The sequence below is a fragment of the Tenrec ecaudatus genome, chromosome 5 (genome assembly GCF_050624435.1).
Source record: "Tenrec ecaudatus isolate mTenEca1 chromosome 5, mTenEca1.hap1, whole genome shotgun sequence".
Lineage (NCBI taxonomy): Eukaryota > Metazoa > Chordata > Mammalia > Afrosoricida > Tenrecidae > Tenrec > Tenrec ecaudatus.
This window is the reverse complement of record NC_134534.1, coordinates 157,479,664-157,505,973: the sequence shown is the minus strand read 5'-3', so window position 1 is coordinate 157,505,973 and position 26,310 is coordinate 157,479,664. Positions and strand designations below refer to the sequence as shown.

Below are 26,310 nucleotides of genomic sequence, written 5' to 3'. Positions count from 1 at the left end.
TCGTAATTTTAGGCTAGCTTAGTTGCCTCTTGCTAGAATCGTTTGTTAAAGTCGTACTGTCTTTATTTTGTTTGTAGTTTTGACATTTGTGCTAGATTTGCTTTTAAAACGTTTTCTTGTTTTTGAATTGGCCTTTAAATAGTATGTTCTTAATCGGGTTATATATAGAGTAGCTGATGACATCTGGTGGAATCCAGTAAAAATGCAAACTTAGCACGTGGGCATATATTATGTTACTCTAAAATATTGCATAATTAAACTTCATTTACTAAAAAACAAATTGTCAGCAACTCTGCCTATATGTATATATATTATTTATACCGTAAAATATATTTCCTAGATTCCAAATCTGATCGTGTTTGAGCCTCCCTTTTACATGTTTTGTATATTGTATAACAAACAGCTTGGCCTTTTAAACCCACCAGCTGTTCTGCAGGAAATAGACGAGGCAGTTTCCTCCTGTAAAGATTATCGTCTTGTAAAAATCCCATGGGCAGTTCGACTCTGCCCTATAGGGCCATTGTGCATTGCAGTTGACTCCCTGACAATGTATTATTTTCATTATTAAAAGAATGAGCAGTGTCTATACATTTCAAAGCCCATAAGAAATCACCGAATGAAGTTAGTTATATGCCATCCTATAAACTTATATCCAATTGTTTCTGACCTTCTATTTCATCTGAGTTGATATATGGATATCTGTAATTGTCATGAAAAACTGGGTCTAGAATCAGACCCCCAGAGAAGAGCGCTAGGTCCATTTTCCTCTTCATTCATGGTGAGTGGGGAAAGGGGATGGAAAGAGGTAAAACACATATGCAAAAGTTAGACTTAGGCACTAAAATTCTACACTATGCTTCCCTTTTCTAATTAACCTAGTAACAACTATTTGACCATCATATGAAGATAAATTACAGAAAGTAATGTGAAAAATACTCCATTGACGAAAGCTGACAGTTTCTATTGTTAATAATGAGTCATATGAGGGAAATATTCAGAAGTATTTTGTTTTAGACTTAGAATTGTATTAAAAGTAGAAAAAGGTACCACATCTCCCTTTAAACCGAACTTGATGGTTATTATACAAAAATCAAAGTAACTAAACTATAAGCTAGATAAAGGCTATATGAAAGTGATTCACCAATGACAGAGCTAAGACCCACAGATGTTAAGACCCATATGATGTTTATATGCTGCTACCTTGTCAAACTTTGTGGGTTAGGTCTTTTTTTCCTAATATGCACATATTAGGGTCTTTTGTCAAATCAAATCCGATTTCTAAGCCGTCTACCTGAAATTACTCCTGCAGTAAATACTCGAGCAGTTTCAGTAATAACTAAAACTGGTCATGCCTTTCATTTTGTTGTCGTTTAACTGTGGTTTGTAAGACCACCAATTTGTTAGTAAAAAAAAGGAACCAGAAAGCTTATGGTAGTTTTGGAGAATTGAATAATGTATAAAGGTTGTCAAAAAGTATTACTAAAGAATCACCAAAAATTTTTTTTAATCAAAATGTCTGAAACTTTTGTTTCTTGATATCCTGCCCTCTGTGGCCTTCTGAAGGCAGTGAATCCCCCCCAACTCTTCCTCCAAGAATTCTGCCCTGTTCCGTGGACATCACATCAAGAGGAGAGTTTTAGCGTCCTTGGCAAACACAACAAACATAGTGTTCCTTTGAACCGTTTTCTGACTGTGGCAACAAAAATAAGTCTGGAGATGCAATATCAAGGCTGAAGGGTAGAAGGGGTAAGATTTCCCACGGAAATTCTCATAAGACATTCTTTGCTGCTCCTTGCGAGATGGGCAGTAAACACTCTGCAGCGTAGACTTCATGGGCTTTTTCTCACCACTAGTTTTCAATTTTCTTAAAACTTCTTCATAATAACTTCTCATTGATCATCCTGTGTTCTTCAAGAAAATCTATCAAAATTACTCAGTTGGAATCTCTAAAAAGTCCCAGTATCTTTTAAATCAGCAGTTCTCAACCTGTGAGTCGTGAGTCCTGTGGGGGTTGAACGATCCTTTCACAGGGGTCGCCCGATTCACACAGTAGCAACATAACAGTGATGAAGTAATTTTGTGTTTGGGGTCAGTGTGAGAAACTGTATGGCAGGGCTGCGGCATGAGGAAGGCTGAGAACCGCTGTTTTCAGTGAACGTCTCTGCCCTGAGGTGCACAGGCTCGGCAGATTCCCTGGGAGCCACCGTTTTTATCGGACTGTGTTATTTTTTGACGAAGACTAAGACGAGTGTGTACTACCCAGCGAGCTTGTCTGCAGCCATCCACTGATTGCCAAGCTAGGGTTAAACACATTTTTGTTGGGAACCCATTCCTACATACATGAATTGGAACCACAAGAGTAATATTTTTGACTTACCCTTGTACTTTTACTATGTTTCTGGGTGTGGGCTGGGAGATGTGAATTTTGGAACATTAATAAACATCTTCCTCATTGAAGGGGTGGATAGTGATACTCAGATGTAGTCAAGCAGTGCTGTATTTAAACTGTTAGGAGTTTATAAAATATCACTGCTTATTAAGTGAATGCTATATCAAAGCTCATTCATTGAAAGATTAGTGACATGAAAGCAAACAATAACTTGCTCAGCCTTTGAAATAGTGTCGACTGTGATTTGTATAAAGAAGAGCGATAAGGGATCCCAAGTTTAGAATTTCACAAGTCCCTATTGGAAGGCATCTTGATTATTTTAAATGTGGATTTTTTACCCTTGTTCACTGAGCTACTTTATAAAATAAGGTTGAGAGTAAATCCATCACTCTTAGCACAGATATTTTTTTTTGAAGGCAAAGAGTGATATTTATGAGGAGTGAATTTTAAATAAGAGAACTTGTAACAAGTCTTCCTGTTTATATCTAGTGGTACTGGTTGTTCAAAAATGTGCAACAACAAAGAAAATGCTGAAGAACACCTTGTGTATTTGCAGTCAGGTTCACTTAGCTCCGGGAATAGCCCCAAGAAGGAAATAAGCCTCTTTTATGCTTTCTATGGTAATGTACGTTGGAGAATGTGATTAAACTTTTAGTTTCACATTTTCAATTTATTTTTCCAAATTCAACAGACCCTGAAAACTTGACAGCCTATCAGAACACGGACATTCTGATTAATGATTATATTCAATAAAGCATCCAATACCATGGATGAGAAGATAAGAATAGTGAATAGTGAGCATCACCATTTATTACTATTCTTTCTGTTCCCACCTTGTGCTAAGTGCTTATTGTATTAAAAACCAACAAACAGAATCGAACAAATCAGTCTATTTGAAACACAAAGTGTGGGTCTTCAATTTCCTGGAGAAATCACTCCGTAGGTTGTATAAAACCTGGAAGATGTTGGAACTGGGACTAGATTTGGACTTACTTCATTTTGGACTGGTTTTGTTATCAGATCACCTTAAAGATACCTCTGAATAGTAATACTGTTTAGGAGAGAATTGAACACTTACAAGTAAATTTCTAAGTATTTTGTTCCCTCATGTTTTAACACAGTAAATGTTAAAATTGTATATAATGCCTAACTTCTGATGGACTTTAGTTTCAATTTTGTTCTTAGTCATTGCAGATATTGACAAAATGTCATACCAAATTATTTTGTATTTTTTGTAGGACTGGGAAACAGAAAATCATGACTGGTATTGTTTTGAATGCCATTTGCCTGGAGAGGTGTTGATATGTGACCTGTGTTTTCGTGTGTATCATTCCAAGTGTTTGTCTGATGAGTTCAGGCTTAGAGACAGCAGTAGTCACTGGCAGTGCCCAGTTTGCAGGGTGAGTACCTATGAGCTTTAATGTGCTGCTTAGAGGGTTAACATTCTTTAATAAGAGCTTCACAAAGATATTCCAGGTGGGCTTGCCAGGTTAAGGGATAAAGTACTGGAGGGTGGGGGTTATCTACTGAAATCATGACAATGAACAGAGCATTCATAAAATGGATATGCCAGAACACATCATCCGTTTCAGGGTACCACATGTACAGATTTTAGAAAGTTCCAATTACATACAAATACACGCTCCTCCTTTATTATACACCTGCCTCTCTGATTATATAACAATAGCCTTTGGAAATCAAGAAATACTATTTCATACCAAAGTTGTTCAACTGATTACTTTTTATAAACTATAACTTTTATGCTATTTAGAAAATAAAGTAGCAAAAGGCACATGATTAGAAGCATTTAATTTCTCTTTCTAATTTTCATGCCCATGTTTACAGTCAATGCAAGTTGCCTCTTTTCTTTTTTGCCATACCATAAATTAGTTCATTTTTTGCTTATTTTGTTTCGAGGGTGGAGGAACTAGATAATTGTATATAAATGATTTGAATTACTTTATTGAAAACAAAATTAGTCTAGTTGGTAAATAGGTGCTTTGCACAATGATTTCCATCCTTTTTCCCCATGAGAAAGAATATATGCTGTGGTTGTTGGCTGCAGAATGTGGTATGTCTGTACAAATGAGCGATGTGTGGTGAAATCTTGCATGCACTATGGCATCGATGGTGATAAATAAGGAATTATTTGATTTCAACATCTATTGTTTTGTTCTTATAAATTTCAAAATATCTTCTTGGGACCAAGCAAATTTCATGAATTTAGTTTGTAAATAAGTTCCGTAAGACTTCAGTAATATAAATGTTCATATATTCTTTCTAATACAGCATTTTATCATCATTTCCCCTGAGTAAAATACAGTATACAGTCTAGTCTTCTTTTAAAAACTGTGTCTTTATATTGCCTAATCATCTTACTGGCACTAGCACACATATTCAAATAGGGAACACAAGACAGATGGAACAAACTTTAAAAACTGTGTGCAATGGTTTATCATTCAAATGCCTAAAATGCTTGATAAGTTATGATAAACTTCTAAATCTAAATATATTAGTGTGCAATCTCAAGTTGTAGATGTCTTCTAGGACATGGAGCCTTAGTAATATGGAGTCTTAGGAACTCGGGCAGTATTATATACCCTTTAATTTTTAAATGCTACAGCTTTTAAATATTTAATACTTCTAATTTTGATACTAAAGAATTTTTAAAAAGCTAGGATTTTGGAGTATGAATTATATTAAACATCATTGAACATATTTCCTATATTAAGAATGGAAATTGAACATTTGGATAAAATGTGTACTACTTTTCTCAGAATGCATTATCAAGTTGGCTGATTTCATTTTCTCTGTTTGCTCTATGCTTTTATCTATCTGTTGTCTGTCTGTCTGGATTACAGAGTGTTATTGGCTGATATAAAAACATAGCCAAAGTGAAACTTAGCTGATCCTATCCAAGTATTTTCTTTTAATTTTTTGTTTCTCTCAAGCGATATATGTTCACGCTGATAGAATTATGCTTCACTGAAATGATGCTGTAAGTTAATATAGTTAACTCTTTAAGGCTCAAAACTTATTTTCTTAAATGAGGTGTGGAACTTGCTTTTAAAACACTCAAAGAAACAGTATGCTACTGTTTCAGAGTTATGTTCTAGAAAAATAAGAATATGCTAATAATTCCTATCTTGGGGTGATAATTAGAAACCTTGAAATTCTAGTAAGATTATGATATTTGGGGTTGGTATTTTTTAGCCAAAAGTGTCAAACTTTTGAATAAGCCTAGTTTAATAATAATTGAGTACGAGGGTTACTAACGAGATGTAAGCATTTTATTCTATTAGAATAAAGTCCAACAACTTTGACTAATAGTGACCTTAAGAGCCAGGATAGACCTTCCCATGTCGTTGTCCAAGACTGTGACTCTTCACAGCAGTTGAGAACCTAATCACTCTCCCTCGGAGGTGCTGGTGGTTTCGAACCACTGACTCTGGATTTAGCAGCCCAACACATCTTGCAACTGTTGGTTTCTTCCTTGCCTGAAGCAGAGAAGAGTTAAAATCAAAGATGCAAGGAGATAATTTAGTTCAGAGGACTAATGGACTACATGACCTCCAACCTCCCTGACCTTGAGCCTAAAAGAATGGATTACTCCAAAGAGGATATTGAAGTCCTTCCTGTTGGAGGTCCTGGATAAAGTGGGAGGATTTTGAAACAAAACTCAAAATCATCAAAAAAAACAAACAAACCCAGAATTTCTGATAGAGACTGGGAGAGCCCCTGAGCGGGTGGTCCTTCCACCCCACTGTGCGATAGGCCTGTCAGGTGAGCAGTAGCTCCAGGAGGCACCCGCTCCGGAGAGCAGTCAACCGAAAGAAGAGCCAAGCTCAACATTCGTCCAGGGTCATAAATCAAAGCTCAGATGCAGCAAGGATGGGCAAGAAGGGCCAATGGACACAGTAAACAAGGGAGGAAATGGGTAAAGTGCTGTGACCTTGTGGAGGTTACAGTCAGTGAAACAAAATGTCTATGACATGTTGTATGAAAAGCAAATTTGCTGTTAGCTTTCATATAAACCATAGTGAAACATTTTGAAAAATCTTAAATCTGCTGTAAAAAAAAATCAAAGGATTTAGAAGTACAGGTAAAATTCCCAGAAACCTTGCCACATAATATTTAAATCTTCCTCCATGCATGTGTCTGTGTATATGTTTGTTTATGTATCTGTATCTATTTAACTTTCCTTAAATTACAACCAGTATGTTTCCCTCAGCAATGTCCCAGATTGGTAAAAATGTATCTACATATGATTATTTTGGAGCTGGCCGTAATGTATATAGCTAATTCTGTACTGATCCACACTGACATTGTTGGCATAGGCATTGCCAGGTTCAAAAGCATGCTGCACTTTGAACTTCTGAAAAGCAGTCTGCATGAAAGGAAAGTTTATATGTTGTTTTTATTTGCACTTACTTTATTTTTCAAAGTAGCTATGATTTTTCCAACAGAAAAATATACTTTTTTGTGAAAAGTGCTTTTAACATATTTACATAAAGGAAATACATTTAAGCATAGTGTAGTGTATTGTGGTTTTGATTTAAAGAAAATTAATGTACATATACCTGAGTAAATCTGATTACCTTCTTAGAAATTCATTGTAGTGAAATTCATAAATTGAAAAGATATTAACATTTAAATCCACCCCAAGATTATACCAATTTATACTGCACATGAAAGTATTTTGATGTTTTCCACCAATTTAGTAGAATGAAAATGGACATCTCATTTTAATTTTGCTTCATTTTCTTATATAAAAGAAGACTTCAGAATGTTTTTGGGGAAATCAAATGGAAACGGGCGCTTTTCCATGAAGTTTTTGAAGCCCCCTCAGTGAAGTCTACCCCTGCTGTCAAGTCTGCAGGGATAGGGGAGCTGCACAGGGGGTTCCGGCCTGCAGATATTTTCAGAAGCAGATTGCCTCCTCAGATTGTCCCAGAGTAGCTAGTGGGATTGAGCTGCCAACCCTATTTGATCCTTAGTCACCAACTGTGTGTGTGTGTGTGTTATACGCATGCTTATGTGTACACTGTCTGCCCGCTGTGCTGGTAAGCGTGATAGTATTTGAGTGATAACTCGTGGAGTGTGTGCTTTGGTGGTGTTGGTACAGAGTGGGGGCAAAGGACCGGTAGTCTGGTCTTAGAAAACACGTGTAAACAGACTGGGAATCACAGTGCATTTAAAGTAGCGCTGTCCTAAAAAAAAACTTTGCGTGGTGATGTCAGTGTTCTACCGGTGCTGTTGACTGTGGCAGTCACTAGCCTTGTGTGGCTGCCGCGTACATGCAATGTGACACGTGTGACTGCAGACGTGTGGTTAGTGGCTACCCTATATGTGCCATTTATAGCAGGGTCTAAATGCCGACATTACTCCCACGGACGCATCTTTTAGTGTATTGTGCTGGCTTTGTGTGTGGCTTAGATTTTGTTCTCCCCATCAAGCTATTGTGTGACTTTGAAGAATTCCAAAGGAATGAACCGAACAGGTTACTCCTTCCTCACTGCCACTCTGCCTCCCAGTGTGCACAGCAAGTTCTGCAGCACACAGTGCCCCACCGAGATCACTTCTGTCTCAGTGAGCCTGCGTACATTTTTATGGGAGCAAACAGCTTCGTGTTTCTCCAGCAGAGTGGTTGGTTAGTGGGTTTGAACTGCTAGCATTGAGGACAGCAGCCCAAATCTTAGCACATGGCTCCAGCAGGGTTTCTTCTGCATAGATTAGTGGCTATAATATATGATAGTGTTGTACTTACTCTGAATCTAGTGCTTGAATCAAGTCAGGAGATTAACTTAAAAAACAACCTGATAACATATATAAAATGTGTAATTTTCTGGCACTATAAATAAGTGGCACTTGCCAGCTTGCTAGCTTGGACACATATTTTGGAAGTTACCCTTTCCTTCATCTTCTTTTAATATGTGCATATTCCTTACATAAGCGATGTCTTTCTAACTTAAAGGATATGATAGATTCAAGTTACTGCTCCATTTAAATTCAGATGAGATTTTCATATTAGAGATAAAATGTATCATTGGAAATCAGAATGGAGGGGGTGTCTAAATTTTATATGATAAACCTAGAGAGCTATTTAAACTGTGGGCTCATATAACTCAGTGGGGGACGTGTCACACAAAATCTGGCAACAAAGGTTTTTGAATGTACAACAGCCAAAAATGAATTAAATGCACAATGAATCCGAGGTGTTTCTGGGATTGCTTGTCCATGTTACACATTTCTCGGGTGAAAAAGGATCGGAAGTGGAAAAATTCTAAGCATGCATATGTGATGTGTAAAGCACATAGAAAATTAGTAGAAGATAGGAAACGATTAGAACATAACAGTGATATACTGGTTTCTCTTCTATCTTTGAGTCTTTGAAATGGAATATTGATGAATCAAAATCCATGAAAATATTTTTACTTTAAATTTTGAAAATTGTTAATATATGAAGTTTATATTAATATTCTTTATCTTCTAAAAGTCTCAAATTATTTTATGAACAGTGATTCACTTTACTTTGTATTTGTGATAGACTGATTCAAATTGTGGCTTTTCCGTGAATGATAAGTTACAAAAAGCAAAAGTAACTTATTCAATATAATGGCTAGAGCTTATACCACATTTTTACAGAACTAGTATGTACTTTAAGTGGTGATTTTCAAAGAGCACAGCCACTCAAATTCAATTCCTCTCCATGCTGTGGCTTGTATGTCGTATTCAAATGGAATATCATTTACAGCGAGATGAGGGGAATTGGTTATTATTCCAGTACATCTTTAAAAACTAGAAAATACCTTTCTCATAAATATTTCAGATGGTACTTTTCTCTATTTAATGATCATATATGTTGTATTTGTTGATCTGCACATTGTATGATGAATCCACAGAAGTATAGGAAAATATACATATGTGGAAGGATTCTATTAATGAATTCAGAATCCTTTGTTTCTGCATCTAATCTAAAGGTACTATCAGATTTTTAGTACTGATTCTCTGGTCTCATTTCTTGGCAGCAGCAGCCATGTTCTGAGGCTGCAGGAAGACAACACTAAGATATTCCCACATGAAGAAGAGCTGCTCCTAAAATGCCCCTAACTGTTGCAGCTCTTTTAAAAATATCTAGATTAAAGATACATATTTTGTAGCAAACTATACATCTTGAAAGTAGATATAGGAAAATAAGTCTATAGAAGCTTTTTAAATTAATTTTAAAATCATTTTTAAGCCTGTTTTACTCCTCATAACCCTCCATTTCCAGTGGGGCTACTGTATTGTCCCTAGGCAAATAAACTGAAAATAAAGGAATTTAACTGCTGTCTACTAAAACTAAAAACCAAGACTAAATTAGCCATTGGAAATTGACCTAGAATTTTATCAACTAAGTACATACTGACTTATTGATGTGATAAGAGTGTGTTTAGTTCGTGCAAGTTATGTTTAATTCATTTTCACTGTGATGTTATAGTTCAAATCGTGAAAAGAAAAAAAAATCATAGTGAAAACTGTTTCTTGAAACTTTGAGATAAAAAGGTTTTCAAGAAGATTAATATTCTTACTGTGAAAATAAGTACCTTTACTTTCAAGGCACATACTTATATTAATAAATCTAGAATGGAGATTTGAAAAATTGTATGTAAGTTGTTGCTAGTGTTAATTGGAGACAATCATGGTACTAAATATTAATGAGCACTCATCAAACACTTTTACAGTTTGAAAGACAACTGCCTCACATAATTTTTATAGTATCAAAAGTAGCTCCTTATGTGAGCTGGAGACTCTTATAGGCAATTTTAACTACTTATCACAAGACCAGCTAGAATAGAAAATGAGAATACTGATCAAGCCAAAAATTTTTCAGAGATAATTACCTAATCTCTTTATAAAACTACTTGGACCCACCTAAATATGAGCAAAATTTTCACGTATTTTCTGTGTTGCGTTTCATGCTAAATTTAATAGTGTTATATTCCACCCTTGGACATTAGTGTGAAATATATTGGATGATAGTATTTTGTTCTTTGTGATGTTTCTTTCTGTTACCTATTCATAATTTTAATTGAATTTGTCTCTTTCTTTTGCTGTAAAAGAATAAGGAGAAAATAATTGGATAACTGTTACCTAAGAATGGTTAAAATTCAATCTAGTTAATGAAAAGATAATGCTTCCAATATTGATGAGTGGAAAATACAGAGGGCATTGTTTCCTTTTGCTGTAAAGAAAGGCGTGGGGAGCAGACTGGTATCCCATTGGAAGTCTCGTGAACAAAGAACATATGATACTTAGACATAAACAGAGAATGGAAAAGCATTTCAACTGAAGATTACATGCTGCCTCTGCATTTTTTGTTTTTCCCCCTAAAGACTAGTGTTTGGAGTGGTGGGGAGGGGGTTATAACTCAGAATAAAGTCTGTGTTCCATAAAGTTATTTTGAAGTTTTCTAAGTTCAAATCCATATAGCACATAATCACAAGAGAACTTAAGTTACCAAAGTGTGCATTATTACCGTACATACTGGTGTATAAGCCGACTTTTTCAGCTCATTTTTTTATGCAGTTTTGTGGTAAAATTGGGTGCCTTGGCTGATATTCAGGTTGGCTTATACTCGAGTACATATGGTATATATGTTAGGATATTAATAACTCCCGTAAGCTATCTAACAATACATTTGAGCAATTTTATGAATCTGTAGGTGTAGATGATGTCAAAATATTATATACGTTTTACTTCAGCTTTCAGCGTGGTGGCCTGTCGTAGAGTATAGTGATTGCCTGTACAGCTAGTCCTATCGGAACTCTTCTCCGAGTCCCAAATTGCTGACTTCAGTTCAAGAGCAAAGAGTTGATTTTGTAAAAACTGAATGAAAATGGATACAGCAGATCATCACTGAGTTGTTTTTGTAAATCTTTATGTGAATCTGAGCAAGCAAGTCTTCAAACCCTGTAGTTAGTAGTAACATGGCAGGACTGAGTGACATGCAAATGTGTCTGATTTGCAAATATACTCCCAAGAAACCAACTTGAAGCTATTCTTACTAGGTTGAGTTCGCGTTCCTGTAAGTAAGGAGGCTTATCTGACGACTTAGAGGAAGTTCTTAAATATAAGTTCCAGCAGCTTACATTAAAACAAACAAACACTTGTTAGACATTGGAATGCTGATAACTATTGCTGGGTGTGCTGTGTGCGATTTAGGGTGAGGCTGCATGGACTATCACGCAGGCACAGGTGATTTATGCAAGCAGAAAAGGGCTCACACTTACAGCAGTTGTGATTTACTCGTCTTTGGGTCCTGCCTTTCTAAGTCTTGTGAAGGAGGTCTGGGGTGTAGTTGGTTTCTTGCTGGACTGTGAGCCTTGAGGTCAGCAGTTCAAAGCCAGGAGAACTCCACAAGAGAAGGTTGTGACTTTCTGCCCCCTGAAAGATGTAAAAAATGCCTTGGAAACCCTAAGAAGAGACAAGATTAATTTCAGTGAGCTAGGGTTGGGGGTGAAAAATTACTGGTGATGCTGACATTAAGGAGTCATTTGGCAATAACGTGGTTCACACAGTAATATACATTTTTCAATATGCCAACACTTGAGTTTTAAAATATTTTTTTAATTTGGAAGGACCTTTATGTTAATTTCATTTTTCTAGTAGGAGGCTGCCATCAGTTCAGCTACCCTATATACTCATGTCTAAGCCGAGTTTTTCAGCCCTTATTTTATGCCATTTTGTGGTAAAATTAGCTGCTTCGGCTGATATTTGGGTGGGCTTATACTCAAGTATGTATGGTAATAATTACTGAGGACTTACTAATTGCCAGATGCTGTATGAGGGGCTGGCAAAAGAACATTCAACAAATATTTTGGTCTCTGCTTTTACAGAATTTACAATCTAGCCCAGGCATTAGAAAACTATGGGCATTAATCCAAATCATGCTTGCCAGCTGGTTTATACCAACCATGTATTAAGAGCGTTTCTTATATTTTTATATTTTAGAAAAATCAAAAGAGGAATGATATTTTGTGACTTGTGAAAACAATAAGACGTTCAGGTTCAGTGTCCAAAAGTTGTATGAAAACACAGCCACACTCATGCATTGTGGGCTGTGTATGACTGTGTTTGCACTGCAGCATACAATTTGAGTGGTAATACAGACACTATAGGATTGTATGGTAACAAAGCCTAAAATATTTACTAGATTCCTTAAGCCTTTATAGAAAATATTCCCTGTCTTGTCTGCTCTGGGAAGAATCCCCCCAAAAAAGTCAGAAGCCGTTGTCATATTTAAAAAGTAAAATTGCTTCACAGACTTGGACTCTGACATAAAATATATATATATATATATATTACTTAAGAAGGTGTCTGAATTTCTGATTTTACACTTGTTTTTACATCCTTAATATTGAAATAGAAAATGTCTTTCATAATAATAATTTATAATTTATCAAGGGGTCATGAGTATAGGGAGAGAGAGAGTGGGAAAGGGAGCTGATCCCAAGGGCTCAATAGAAAGTAATGCCTAGAAAATATTGATGGCTAGATGCATACAAATGTGCTTGATACAGTTGATATATGGATTGTTAGAAGAGCGGTAAGGGTCCCCAATAAAATGATCTCTTAATAGTTAAAAATCGTTCCACAGGTTGGCTCGCCACCATTTACAAAGGAAATGCTGCCTCTCTCTCCGGCCAGTGTTTAGTTTGCTGTGCCCTCAGGTTGCTAGGATTCGAACCAACTTTATAGCGCCTAACAACCAGAGGACACACTGAAAGCTCCACAGGGCACTTTCGTTCTGAAGGTGCCGCTCTATATTGCACATCAGTAGTCACCTATGGACAAACTTGGACCCGATCAAAAGTTGCTAATTCCATCTTCCAGCCAAAAGCATTCCTAAGATATTAGGTGTGACTGAAAATTTTTATTTATCTATGTTTTTACTCAGGTTCATTTGATTTGAAATAGACTAGAGCTCAGATGGCTGTGGGTTAAATGTTGAGTTGATAGGCCCATGGCCGCCAGTTTGAAACCACCATCCACCCCAAGGGAGAAAGTCGAGGCTTTCTACTCATGTCAATATTACAGTCTCAGAAACCCCTAGTGTTTCTCCTCTGTCCTATAGGGTCACCATGAGTCAGAATCGACTGGATGCCAATGAGTTTGTATTTTTGTTGTTTTTGGTTTGAGTAATTATTTATAACTGGCTTTACAATCCCTTTCCTAGGAAGAATCCAAGAATTTAAACAACTTTTTCTTTAAAGTAAAGGAACACAGCCCCACAAGTATCTATATTTATGAGTACCTTACTGTAGTAGACTTATATACACTTACTTCACAGCTTTCAGTTATGTAATCATTGTCATACGGAAATGGTTGCAAAAGCTTATATGAGGAAGACAGTATCTTATTTGTAGATGTTGACTAAATTTGATTCCATATGCTGTCAGTTAATATCAACAGCTACTAATATTTGGCTTTGTGTATTATCTGGAAATAGAGGAGGATGAGGCCATCTGGTCCCATAAAGATTCATGGTCTCAAAAACTCTAAACAAGATCGCTATGAATTGGCACTTCAGTGAGAGTGGACTTTATTATTATGATGGATACAGATTAACCTTTGGTGAAGAAACTCGGGGTCTCTAGTTAGAGAACAGATACAATTCTTCAAACCTGACAAAGAATTGGCTCTCAAATAATCTGCAGACATGAAGGAGTGCCATTTTGTTTTTGCCTATTGTCAAGATCTAGCTGCTTAATTATATTACAACAAAATAACATTATTAGATGCTACTCTTTTAATTTTTCTTAATTATAGTAGCTTTTTCTCAAACTATTATAAAGCCCTGGTTTGACACCAACTGAAACACTTCATTTGGAACTTCATGTGTACATGCAGCTCCACATTTTGTTACCCAAGAGATTCCTCCAAATTCTTAGAATACCAGTGCTGTGTTGTTTTCTTCTGTGAAATATTAACTCTGTGTATTATCATTAAAAAGGGTTAGAAATGCTTTCAAGAAACCCTTCACAGATGTGAACAAATGTGTTGTCCCTCTACGTTAATGGGAAATGTGCTTCTGGTCAAGGCCTTTCCTGTTGTTTGCTTCAGTTCATTGAGAGAGCTTCTTAGCCTACAAATTTGGGAGGCATCTTACTTTCAAATCTCTGGCATATCTTTGAACAGCCTAAAGTATAGTCATCATGCCTCACCTTTTATGGCTGCATAGAGTGTACGTTAATAAACTCCATGGGTTACTGTTCACTGTTTCAATTGCTTTTCACATATATTTAAGTTAGTTGTCTGCTGGTGCTCGACATTTCCAGTGGAATCCTGGGTTTGTCGTCAGAAAAGATGCACTGAGTAGCAACTAAGGCTTTTTTTTTCGTTGTAAGCACAGAACATGGAGAGTTTGGACAAAATACCCTTTGGCGGTGGAACTCCCTCTGATTAAGCCTTATACGCAACCAAGCTACTTCACATTAGAACCACAGTAACTTAAAAGGACCAACACACATTTAAAAAGATGACCACCACATTCCTGTTAGTGTAAGTAGATTTTTAAAAATAGGTTTTGAAAATGTACCAGATACTTTGTCCATATAGCAGAGAAGGTTAAAATCATAACTAATCCACCATGCTTTGCCTGAATATATTTGTATGATTTTCTAGTCTTTAAAATGTAGTTAGTAGTTCTCAATCATGATTACATATTGGAAACAGCTGGGAAGCATATATAACAATGTATGCCCAGGATACACCCCTAATCCATTTCATCAGGATCTCTGTGGTTGCAGCTAGATATCAGTTGTTCCTCTTTTCTTTGAGGTAAATCCTGCATGACAGTGACATGCATGGCTATTAAGCGTGTCATTTGCTGAAGCACTCACCTACAAGCATCTCCCTGAGCAACTCGAGTCCTCTGCAGGTAGAGAACAGGTGTATCACCGAATGGGTTTTCAGGCTCCTTGCCCAGGAGCCCCCATTCTCCTAGGGGACCACTGGTTGAATCCGTTTCCATCATACGATGAGTACTGCCTGTTTTTAAACTTGATGTAACGGACAGTGTTTTGCAGAAATTTCTGAGATGGTTCTAACATGCAGCCAAAATGAGTAGACATTGAAGTGGGATTTCTATATCTGAGAAGCACACTGTTAAAACAGAGGTATGTGCGTTTCCGGAAGTAGTATCTAAGCAGCTGGTACTTTCAAGAGACTTTAAAGACGGTTTTCCAATAGATAGAGCAATAAAGAATGATGTGATTTACATTCTATTATATTAAAATATCATTTCAGTAGGGACTCTGACAGCTCTTTTAACAATCCATACATTGTGTCAAGCATATTTGTACATACGTTGCCATTATTTTCTAAACATTTACTTTCTATTTGAGCCCTTGGTAACAACTCCTCTTTTTTCCCTCCCTCCTACCCTCGATACCCCGTGATAAATTACAAATTATTATCTTCATATCTTACACCGACCACTGTTCCCCTAGGGGAGGGTGTGGTTATGTTTCGATCATGGCAATCTTTTCCCCTTACCATTTTTAATAGCACTTAGATAAAGAGATAATCTAGCTATATGGCTAGATTTTCATAATACAAAAAAGTATTTTACAAATTTAAAGTCTCAAAACCCAGCATAGGGTTTTGAGAACTGCCTGGGTGGCAGTGGGTTTGGTTTGGACTTTTATGAGTCTGACGTGGCTCCTTGGTAGTCGTGGGTACAGGAATTCTGTGCTTCTAAAGTCTCCCCAACATAGCAGGGAGGAAATGTCGCTGCACATATTTATACTGAATTAGCAATTCACGTAAAAGCTGTAAGCAGAACAACCAAACCAAAAGCATTCTAAGAACATGTTAATATTTTACTGAAAAAAGTCGGAACTGAAAATACTTTTTATTTAAACTAAATACACGAACAAGTTAGTTGGTACAAATTACCTATACGGAATCAATGTAAAATAAGGTTCCTCCGTACAGGCTCAAAGTGTACCAATGTTTTTGTTTCAAAGGACTTTCTGATAATCAATGCCATTTTGGCCACAATGATATTGATTCTGATTGTAACCATAGATAATTTTGCCAATCAGGAAAGAATTTTGTTTCTATCATTTTTCTGAGGTTCTAAACTAAAGTGATTTGATTACAGAGTGAAGTACTTAGACTAATTTAGGGAGCAGAAAGGGGAAAAAAATTGTATTAAAATTCATCTACTCAGCACCTTCCAGTGGACCTGTAGGTCCTTCCACATTTGTGTGTGAGATCAGCACCCGTGGCATTCCCTAAACAGTTACATGCTGGCTTGAGGAGGAGTTAACCAGTCGTCATCCAATGTTAGTGTGTGTGAGAATCATGTAAGGATTTGGTTAAAATTAAGACTTATCCCATCCTCACTCACCTGCAAGGAATTCTAAATCTGGGGTCTAGGAAATGCCATTGCATGTTAAAGTCCATATCTACCATTTGTACCACATGTCAAATCACCTATGGCATTAATGAATAAATGAACACACAGGTACAAGTCACAAGTCCTGGCCCCAGAAATTCCAACTCAGATGATCATAGCTAAAACCAGTTCCATCAGTGGCTCTGGTCCATGACTGTGCTTTTCTATAATTTACATAATTTGTGCCCAGAGGTCAAGATAAGGTTGAAAGTGCGATGAGTGCCGGCTATGTGTATGCATTGACAAAGAATCCACGTGGAAAGACGATTCCATGTTAAACATGAATGTGATATGCATGTATAATCAATTACCTTAAGCTAGAGCGAAGTGAGTCTCCACTATATGAGAGATGCTCTTTACTGCCGTTAGCATACTGAAATGTCTTCTTGAATATCAAGTTCTTTGGGAAGTAATCATACCATCGGGCAGAGTATCATACTCTGATTTTAAAAAGCATAAATAGTAGCCTCAAATCTATTCAGTTTCTCTGAAGTGTGATCTAAATACTATCACTATCCAATATTTTGCCTATGCTTTCCTCAGACCACTGTAAAACAATTCTGAATGCCTTTGTCTTTGGACCTAAGAAAGTAGAAAACATTTCTCCTTGTTTCTTGGCTGTCTACACATGGCAGGAGGAAACAAAGGTGTAAAACTGTCTCCCCCCCACTTTCAAGCTAGATTTTCTTAGTAATAAATGGAAGAACCCAATTAACTTTAAGACCCAACTATTAAATTAGAGTTATAAGTAGATAAATCCCTAACATCTTTAATATGTCAGGGTGTGCAGCTATACTGTACATAATCCATAACTGACACCGATTCCTAATAACCTTTTAACAAAGAATAATGGATAAAAATTCACCATTCAATATGTAAGATGCTCCCTAAAGGACATTGGACATCAATATTGTTAAATAAGTTATTCTCCATCTCTTTCTTTTCATCTGATAATTGTTTGAAGTTTTAAAACACCAAGAAAAGAAAAATGCACAATTCTCAAGTATTTTGTCAAGCACAAGATATTTTTCATTTCTCAGCATGTTATATTAAAAGAAATTTGGTATGCAAACTTCAAAGATTTTTTTTATCAAATAAGCGGTAAATAGATTTATTTAAAGCTTTAAATAAAATGTTTCAATAATATTTCATATATGCATGTCTTATGTGAATACAGATATATAAATGGTTGAATTTTATATTTTCCTATTCTTTTTAACAGAGCATTAAGAAAAAAAATACAAACAAACAGGAGATGAGCACATACCTGAGATTCATTGTCTCCCGCATGAAGGAGCGGGTGAGTCCTGCCGAGGGAATCTTTGTGAGGGAATCTTTGTGAATCTCCCAGAATGCATTTGACCGTATCTACTCGAGTATAAGCCAACCCGAATGTCAGCCAAGGCACCCAATTTTACCACAAAAACTGAATTTAAAATGTGCTGAAAAATTCAGCTTATACTCGAGCCTATATGGTACGCTGGTTCATACTTAAGAAGTTAATGACTGAGAAGCCTTGTAGGATATGTGAAAACCACAATTATATTGCTTTGTGCCAAAATAGTTTTATAAAAGACCCTATTGTTTTGTCTTCATTTTTGCCACATTAGTTTAGAAACATTTACGTTTTTAAATTCCATTTATTGGAATGAGTCTTATCCCTGAAAATTACTATTTTTTAATTTTTCTTTCTGTTTATATATTTATTTATTAAGCATTTTGTTGGCGGCTCTTATAAAGCCATCATTCAGTGGTATTAAGCACAGTTGTACAGATGTTGCCATCAACATGTCCAAAATATTTTCTTTCTACTTGAGCTCTTGGTATCAGTGCCTCTTCGTCTACACTGTCTGTTGTCTCCACTCACATTTCTGTTATTTGCCCCCTGGAGGTTGGGGGGGGTACTATATATCCAACCTTGATGGGTTCCTCTTTTCTCCTGCTACTCCTACTGTTCCTGAGGGTTTTCTCTGTCCTGAACGCCATGTGATATCTTTTAATCTCCAGAGATTAGAAATAGTTTGAATTTAGGAATTGATACTTAACCTGTCCTTTCCTAGCTATAGTTAAAATTGGTATCTCTGACCATCTTTTAGGCTATCGATCTCAATAAAAAGGGGAAAGATAATAAGCATCCGATGTACAGGAGGCTGGTACATTCTGCTGTGGATGTTCCCACCATACAAGAGGTAAAGTTGATTCTGTTTATTTCTGCTGCAAGTATAGTTTCTAAATTATCAAGTTAAATAATAATTTAACAAGCATTGATTCTTTGTTATTCTTGAGAGTGTGCTTTTTCCCATTTTCTTACTAAAAGTGAAACTATCAAATGAGAGTTGTTTTAACTTCATGTACTTACTCTACTTCACATTAGGTGTCATTTTTTAAAAGACCTGAAATTGTTCATTATGGTAAATATATAAGAAACAGAGCATTAACCAAGAAATCTATAGATTTATTTTAAGAGAACCCTCATGCTAGTCTTAAGACAAGAGGAAGATAGACATATTCCTTAGATGGGAGAGACCACTTGCACAGGCTCATAATGATGTCTGAGTGTTTGCTGATATACAGAATTTTAGATGGACATGGGAGGTCAAGGAAAACTCACATATGAACAACATGTGGCAAATAAAAACATCAGTTGGACATAGTAGCGAGGCCATTGTGGTAGACCCAGGAGCTTATATGGTTGGTCCAGGGGCTTCCCCAAGGCATTTAGGGCTTGCCTCCTGTTTATAAGACCCCCTCCTCACATGGTGATCTCCCTCAGGGACACACTCAGGCAAGTCCTCATGGGAGATTGCCCCTCCTCAGGTTTATCAAGTGAGTCTGAGGGCAAGACAATTCATATAGCCCAGGTCATTTTTCAGAGGATTCAATGGAAGCTTTAAACGATGTGGATTTTATGCTTTGAGTCTTCCAGAGCTTTCTGCATACCTAAGCCTATAGCTTTTGATATTCGTTGGTTTAAAAAATTCATTGTAGTCTGGTCACTTTAATATCTCATAAGCAGAATTTGTTTCTGGACATGTAATAATTCACAAAGATTTCTTTTAGGTAAAACTGATTCTAGACCCAATCTAGAATTGGGTAATTATGTGAAGAACTTGAACATGATGAAGATTTTTACCAGAAATTTTTTTTCTAATGTTCATTTTATATACTACAGTTGAAAACTTTAATGAGTTTGTTATTACACAATCTATTAGATTTAGAGATGTTTCCTTCCAAGGTGCTGTAATGATTAATTTTATGCCACATCTGTCATTTAAAAAGGACCCCTGATGGCATAGTGCTTATGACTTGGGCTGCTAACTGCAAGGTCAGTAGTTTGAAACCACCGGTCCCTGCACAGGAGAAAGATGAGACTTTCTACTCCACGAACAGCTCTGCTTTGCCGACAAGGTCGCTGGGAGTTGGCAGATGGCAGTGAGCTGGTGGAGGGTGTTTGGTTTGTGTCACTTAAGTTTTTACTTTTACGATTACGTATAATAGCCTATAGGAATTACCAAGGGAATAATGCAAGATCATTTTATGTTTCCTTACCCCCTCAAATACAAACCATGGAAATGTGATCAATTACAAATCCGACTCTGCCCCTTTGGGCTTGTTTCCCAGGCTATGAACCTCTGCAGGGGCAGGCAACCTTGTCTTTTCCACAGAGCAACTGGTAGATCTGAACTGCTCACCTTGTAGTTGGCAGCCGAACATGTAACCCACTAGGCCACCAAAGTTCCTTCCTTATCACCTTAGTGACTCAGAAAGACTGCGGCTCTCATATTTTGAGGCTCAAAAGAAAAGATAAATGAACGTTGTTCCTTTAAATGTAACTGATAAATCCTGGGACAGACAAAAGTAGCCTCGGTAAACTTGGACAGCTCACCGAGGTCATTGGTTCAAATCCACCAAGCAGTCCACGGGAGGAAAATGAAGCAATCAGACTCCACTGAAGATCCATTAACCTACGAAACTATTAGAGGGCTGCTGTAAGTCAGAATCCGCTCGATGGCACTGGGTCTGAGCCCCAGGTGACTGTTCTGAACTTTCTCCTCAATTGTAGCCCGGGCCATTTAATCATTTAGACTGGCTTCAGAGTCGCGGAGTCCACGCCGCCCTGGCAGTGTTTCCCAAGGGCCCGTTGCTGCTGTGAGGCGCGTCGGTCCGCCCGGCCCCAGCCAGACCTGTGCCCACGGAACAGACGCTGCTCCGTCTCGCACCACCCTCACCAGCGCTCCTACACCGGAGCCCATGTGGCAGTGCCTAGGATGAGCGACAGCACTGAGACAGACAAAGCGGAAGACGTGATTGTTACGCTTCCGACTGAACTGCAAACTTGAAATCAAAATGCTTTGGGAAAGCTGTAAAGTTTTTCTCTACCTGATTGTATAATGGAATTATTCTAGAGGAAGTTTTAAACGCCGGTGCTTTTGAATAATACCCTAATACCATACCCGCCCGTCACAAATCTCGGGCTAGAACCCAGATGTCAGCATCTGTTATTAAAATAACCTCAAGCGGCGGCCGGCTAATACAGTTCTGCAGGCTGTGGTGACCCCAACCAGAACATTAGTTTCGTTGCTACTTCATCACTCTCATTTTGCTACTGCTATGAATCGGGCGGCCCCTGTGAAAGGGTCGTTCGACCCCCAAATGAGTCACGACCCCCAGGTTGAGAACCACTGCTCTAGATGCTACATAGGAATCAGGTAACTGCAAATGGAGCATTTAGAAAACCTTCATGGAAGAAATAGCAATTTAATTGGGTGTCGACCTGGTTGGCAGAAGGCTATGGATGACAGTGAAAGCCCAAAATCTATTTTCAGGGTCCCCACATGGAGTCAACTTTCCTGGAATCCCCCCTGACCAGAGTCCGGGGGTGGGAATGGTCATGCTGTCAGACAGAGAGCATTGTAAAGTCAGTCATGGCAGATGTAGTCAAGTTAAAAAGTAACACGGTATCATTCCATCTCCCTTTTGATCCATGTATAAAAGTTGTTTCCGTTTTAAAATTTTTTGCTTTCCTTATTAAATTTTCCCTGTTTTATCCAGTCAATGTTGCTAGTTTTTGTTTGTTTGCTTCCTGTATGCTTCATCTGATTTTCGGTATCTGAAATTCAGAATAGGTAACTCTCGAGGGAAACTAGATCAGTGATCTCTAAAGTGACGGGGATACGGGGAGCCAGCAAGGAGTACAAAAGCCTGTTCTCAAAGTGGCTGTGGTGATCGCTGCCCAACCCGTAGTACGATCAACCAACTGTAAATCGTGATGTGAAGTATGCGACAGCAACACTTTTAAAATTAAAAACAAAAGGTAGAAATAAAATTGAGTGTTGGAAGATTTCCACACAATGGTGCTCCCAACAGACCAGAAACTACAGGACAGCAGGGAGAGAACGGCTGAGTTCTCTATGATTTCTAGGTCAGTTAGTACTCCAAGCTGTTTCCAAGCCAATTTCCTAAGCATATAAACAGAGTAAGAAAATGCTTCCTTTTGTCCCACTAGCTGATACTGTCAAATTCACTTCCCCAATCTTTGCCCAGTGAAACTTTCTCAGCTTGCCTCTATAATCTTTCTCTGTAGGCAAAGAGGATTCAATCAAAAACTCCTTTTCATGTAACAAAGAAATCCTGGCACTATCAGGATATATAGTGGGACACTTGTTGGTACTCTATATTTAAATTTTGCAAAATAATACCTACTGCCAATTCAACTTTTTAAATGTATCTGCTTAGTAATTAATGGTAAACTCCTAAAGAAGCTAAAATCTTATTTTTCAAATTTTCACTCGTTAGTCTCTATGATATAAAGATATATAATTACAGCTTGATCAGCCATGCTAACCAAAGATGTCATTACTTACAGAGCTTAGCATTAGCTTGGCTCATGATTGCAAAGAGAAACGTTGAAGGTGAAAATTCACTCCAGCAAGCTAATATAAAGCACACAATGACTGCCAAGAAGTAATCTGCCATCTTTCTTTGTAATACATATTCCAGCTAGAAACGGGGTCCTAGTCTCCTTTTACCCATATTCTCTGTCGATGCTGGAGCACCGCAGTACTCCTGCTGTCGTCCTGGAGAAGCTGTTGTGGCCCACGCTAACATAACGCACACACGTGTTTCCACGAGTGACTCTTCTGCCTTTTTGTTTTCCTCTGCAGAAAGTAAATGAAGGGAAATATCGAAGCTATGAGGAGTTCAAAGCTGATGCTCAACTGTTACTCCACAACACAGTGATTTTCTATGGAGGTTGATAGTTTTTGTTTCTTTCATGTATTTGTTTTTTTAAAATACCATTTATGTATTTCATGTTGAGAAATAACATTTATAAAATGCCATATACAAAATTTAGAACTTTCCTCACTTAAAAAACTCATTGTTAGAGTTTAAACTGTTAAGAATATTTAGTGTGCAATTATAGCTTATAGAACCAAACAAAATAATATACTAAACGTGATGAAAATATGATGACTCTTTATACACTTATCTTGGGGAGAGGCTTTTTAATAAGTGTTTTAATTAGTACTGGTTAGTTTGCTCTAAACCTAGAGAAGTAGTGGTTATTATGTTGAACAGATGCCTACAGAATTTTATGTTGTTATCTGAACTTCATTTAAAATATATTTTTTGAGTTTAAATGGTTTATCTACTTTTGCTAACCTAAAATAAAATGAATTGGTGCTTATTGTTGCAGGTGTATATTTCTACATTTTTGTGATAGATCTTTTCAGCGTACATACCTATGTAGAAATGTCCTGTCAAGCCTAAATGTATTGTGTGTCGACTCCCCTTTTCCCCACAGCTGTTCATATCTGTTTTTAATTACAGCAGACAGTGAGCAGGCTGACATAGCCAGGATGCTATATAAAGACACATGTCATGAGGTACTGTTGCTGCTTAATAATTAAACTCTTGCTATAATACAAATCAATTTATTTTTAGTAAACTCTGCTTATATAGAAAGAATGTCTTTACACAGTTTTTCCCCATTTGAAATACATAGGAGTTCTTGCAAAGGGGGTCCCTGGGTTTGTTTTGCCTCTATATGCATTAATGCATTATGTCCAAATTTTTTTGGTGCTGCTCTTTGCTTTTGTGTTTAGCAAAACTATTCTCAGTGTAATTCTAGGTCTTAGATTTCGTTACTAATTTAGGAAACTGGTTTTTCACCTGTAATGTGCCTAAGTGCTGTTGAATTGATTAGATAAGGCATATGAATGTTTTGTCCTAGACAGACACTCAATAAATGTGCCCTATTTGAATGAAAGTTTCAAATTTGAGACATTAAACTATATAGGTTCATATTTAAATAATAAATATATATATTTATGTAGTTTCTTGTGTGTGCTCTTTTTCATTTCAGAAGTTCACTTATAATTACTTTTGAGGGTTTTTTCAATTATATAAGAAATTTCATTTTAAAATTTTATTTCAATTTGACTTTTAGCTTTCATTCACTCAGTTAATATTTATTGAGTGTCTATTATGTGCCAGGAAATGTGTTAGAAGGTGGGGAGGAAATCGTGAGTGGTCACAAGCTTACTCTTCAGGGAGTTACAGTATGTTGAAAGGATTCAGAGTCAAAACAGAAACAGGCAAAGTTGCTTTTCTCACCTGTTATGAAAAGGTTATGAAAGAAAATTAACAAGGGACTAAATGGAGACTGAGACAAAGGAAGGGTCACGGCTGTTGATAAGATCTAGTATGTACAGGTACATCAGAGTTACCTTTTTGAAGAAGTAACAGATAAGCTGAGAGCTGAAGAAGAAAAATGACAAAATGAGATGGGAAAACTGGTCAGTGATTAGTCCATGCCAGGCAGTAACGTAACTCAGTGCCATCCAGTCCCTTCCGACCATGGCAGCCCTACAGGAGCGGGCAGAAACGCCCCTTTGGGTTTCTGAGATTGTAAATTGTTATGGTGGGCTCGATCCACTAACCTTATAGTTACCAGGTGGAGTAGTGGATTACATATTGGGCTGCTAACTGCAGGATCAGCAGTTCAAAATCATCAGCTGATCACTAGAAAAAGATGAGACCTTCTACTCCCATAAAGATTTAAAGACTATCTTATAATCTATGAGTTAGAATCTGCTCCATGGCTGTGAGTTGAGACCTTGTAAAGAATTTGTATTATATTGTAAGTGCAAAAGTAATGCCATAAAAATGATTTGAACAAGACAGTGAACATTTTTTCTAGTATTATATTGAAAATTTAAAGCTAATGTCCATCTATAAGAGACAGAAGGCTCAACATTTAAGATTATCTGTGAAAGAAAGTTGATCTAGATGAATCTATTTTACGATGGTTAGTGCGCATGTATATTTTATATCGTCTGAAATAGTTTTTCTTTTTCAGCTGGATGAACTGCAGCTTTGCAAGAACTGCTTTTATTTGTCAAATGCTCGTCCTGACAATTGGTTCTGCTATCCTTGTGTATGTGAAAGTTTGTATTTTTTTTGGACTTGTTGAAAGGTTACAGCCCTTCCTAAATAGATGTATTTTCATCAGAGTATTGTCTTGGTTGTCGGTCCTGATTCTGATTTTTGGCAAGCCCATGGTGCAAAGTAGAACTGCTCAGAGCTGTGACATTTTAGAAGCCTGTCATCAGGCTTGGCTTCCAAGGAGCCTCTGGTGTTTGAAGCTGCCAGCCTTTCAGCTCGGCGCTGACTGCTTAACTTGGCTTCACAACGTGTGCCACCTAAAGGCTCCTTCCTCGGGAAGCTCCGGTGGGGTAGTGGGTTATACGTTAGACTGCGAACGACAAGGTTCGTGGTTGGAAGCTCCCAGCTGGTTTGTTGAAGATGAGGATTTCTAGTCCCAGGAACATTCACGGCCTCCGAAAGCCCCAGGATCGTTCTACCCTGTCCTTTAGGGTCTCTAAGGGTTAGTAAGTTAGAGAAGCTCCTATGTAGGGTTTTAATGCACAGGATTTAAATGGGATTATAATCCATGTCCTGAATTTGACATGTAGACCTTATATATAAATATAGGAGCCCTGGTGATGTTGTGGTTACATGTTGGGCTTCGATCGGTATCATCAGCAGTTCAAAACCACCAGCAGCTCCGTGGGAGAAGCCCACAAGGTCACTCACTATGAGTCAGCATTGGCTTGATGGCAGTTAAAAGTCTGGTTTTTTTGGGGTTTATATACAGACAAATAAGTTTTGGGTTTCAGTAATGAGTGATAAAATGAATCTTGTTTTTTCTTCTCACTCTTTCACAAGAAAGCTAATAGTTTGTATATACCCATAGTAATCCTGGAGCTTCAGCTATACAATTTTTCCTAAAAGGTACAATTTCAAGAGGAATGCTGAAGATAAATCTGTTGCATTTTCTAGACCTTCAGGCCCGCATGGCACTAGGGTTTAGAGACTGCCCGCAGGAGAGTACTCTTCAGAAAAAGTTACAGTGCGTGTCAGCCACTTGAGGGTCCTGGTAAAATGCACACTTCTGATTTGATAGATCTGG

The 26,310-nt window shown here is 37.3% G+C and overlaps 1 protein-coding gene across 11 annotated transcripts in view; it reads left to right on the top strand.

The window, feature by feature from the left end:
• The window catches only part of ZMYND11 (zinc finger MYND-type containing 11), a 136,772-nt gene that overhangs the window by 96,044 nt on the left and 14,418 nt on the right, over nt 1-26,310 (top strand). For 7 of the 11 annotated variants that reach the window (XM_075550151.1, XM_075550147.1, XM_075550153.1 and 4 more), the window contains 6 exons: nt 3,628-3,789; nt 18,058-18,135; nt 18,932-19,024; nt 23,000-23,087; nt 23,667-23,722; nt 25,198-25,275. In XM_075550151.1, the coding sequence (XP_075406266.1) occupies nt 3,628-3,789; nt 18,058-18,135; nt 18,932-19,024; nt 23,000-23,087; nt 23,667-23,722; nt 25,198-25,275 (555 nt within the window). The remainder of the gene's footprint in view (nt 1-3,627; nt 3,790-18,057; nt 18,136-18,931; nt 19,025-22,999; nt 23,088-23,666; nt 23,723-25,197; nt 25,276-26,310) is intronic. The other 4 variants (XM_075550154.1, XM_075550156.1, XM_075550158.1 and 1 more) reach the window with 3 other exon arrangements.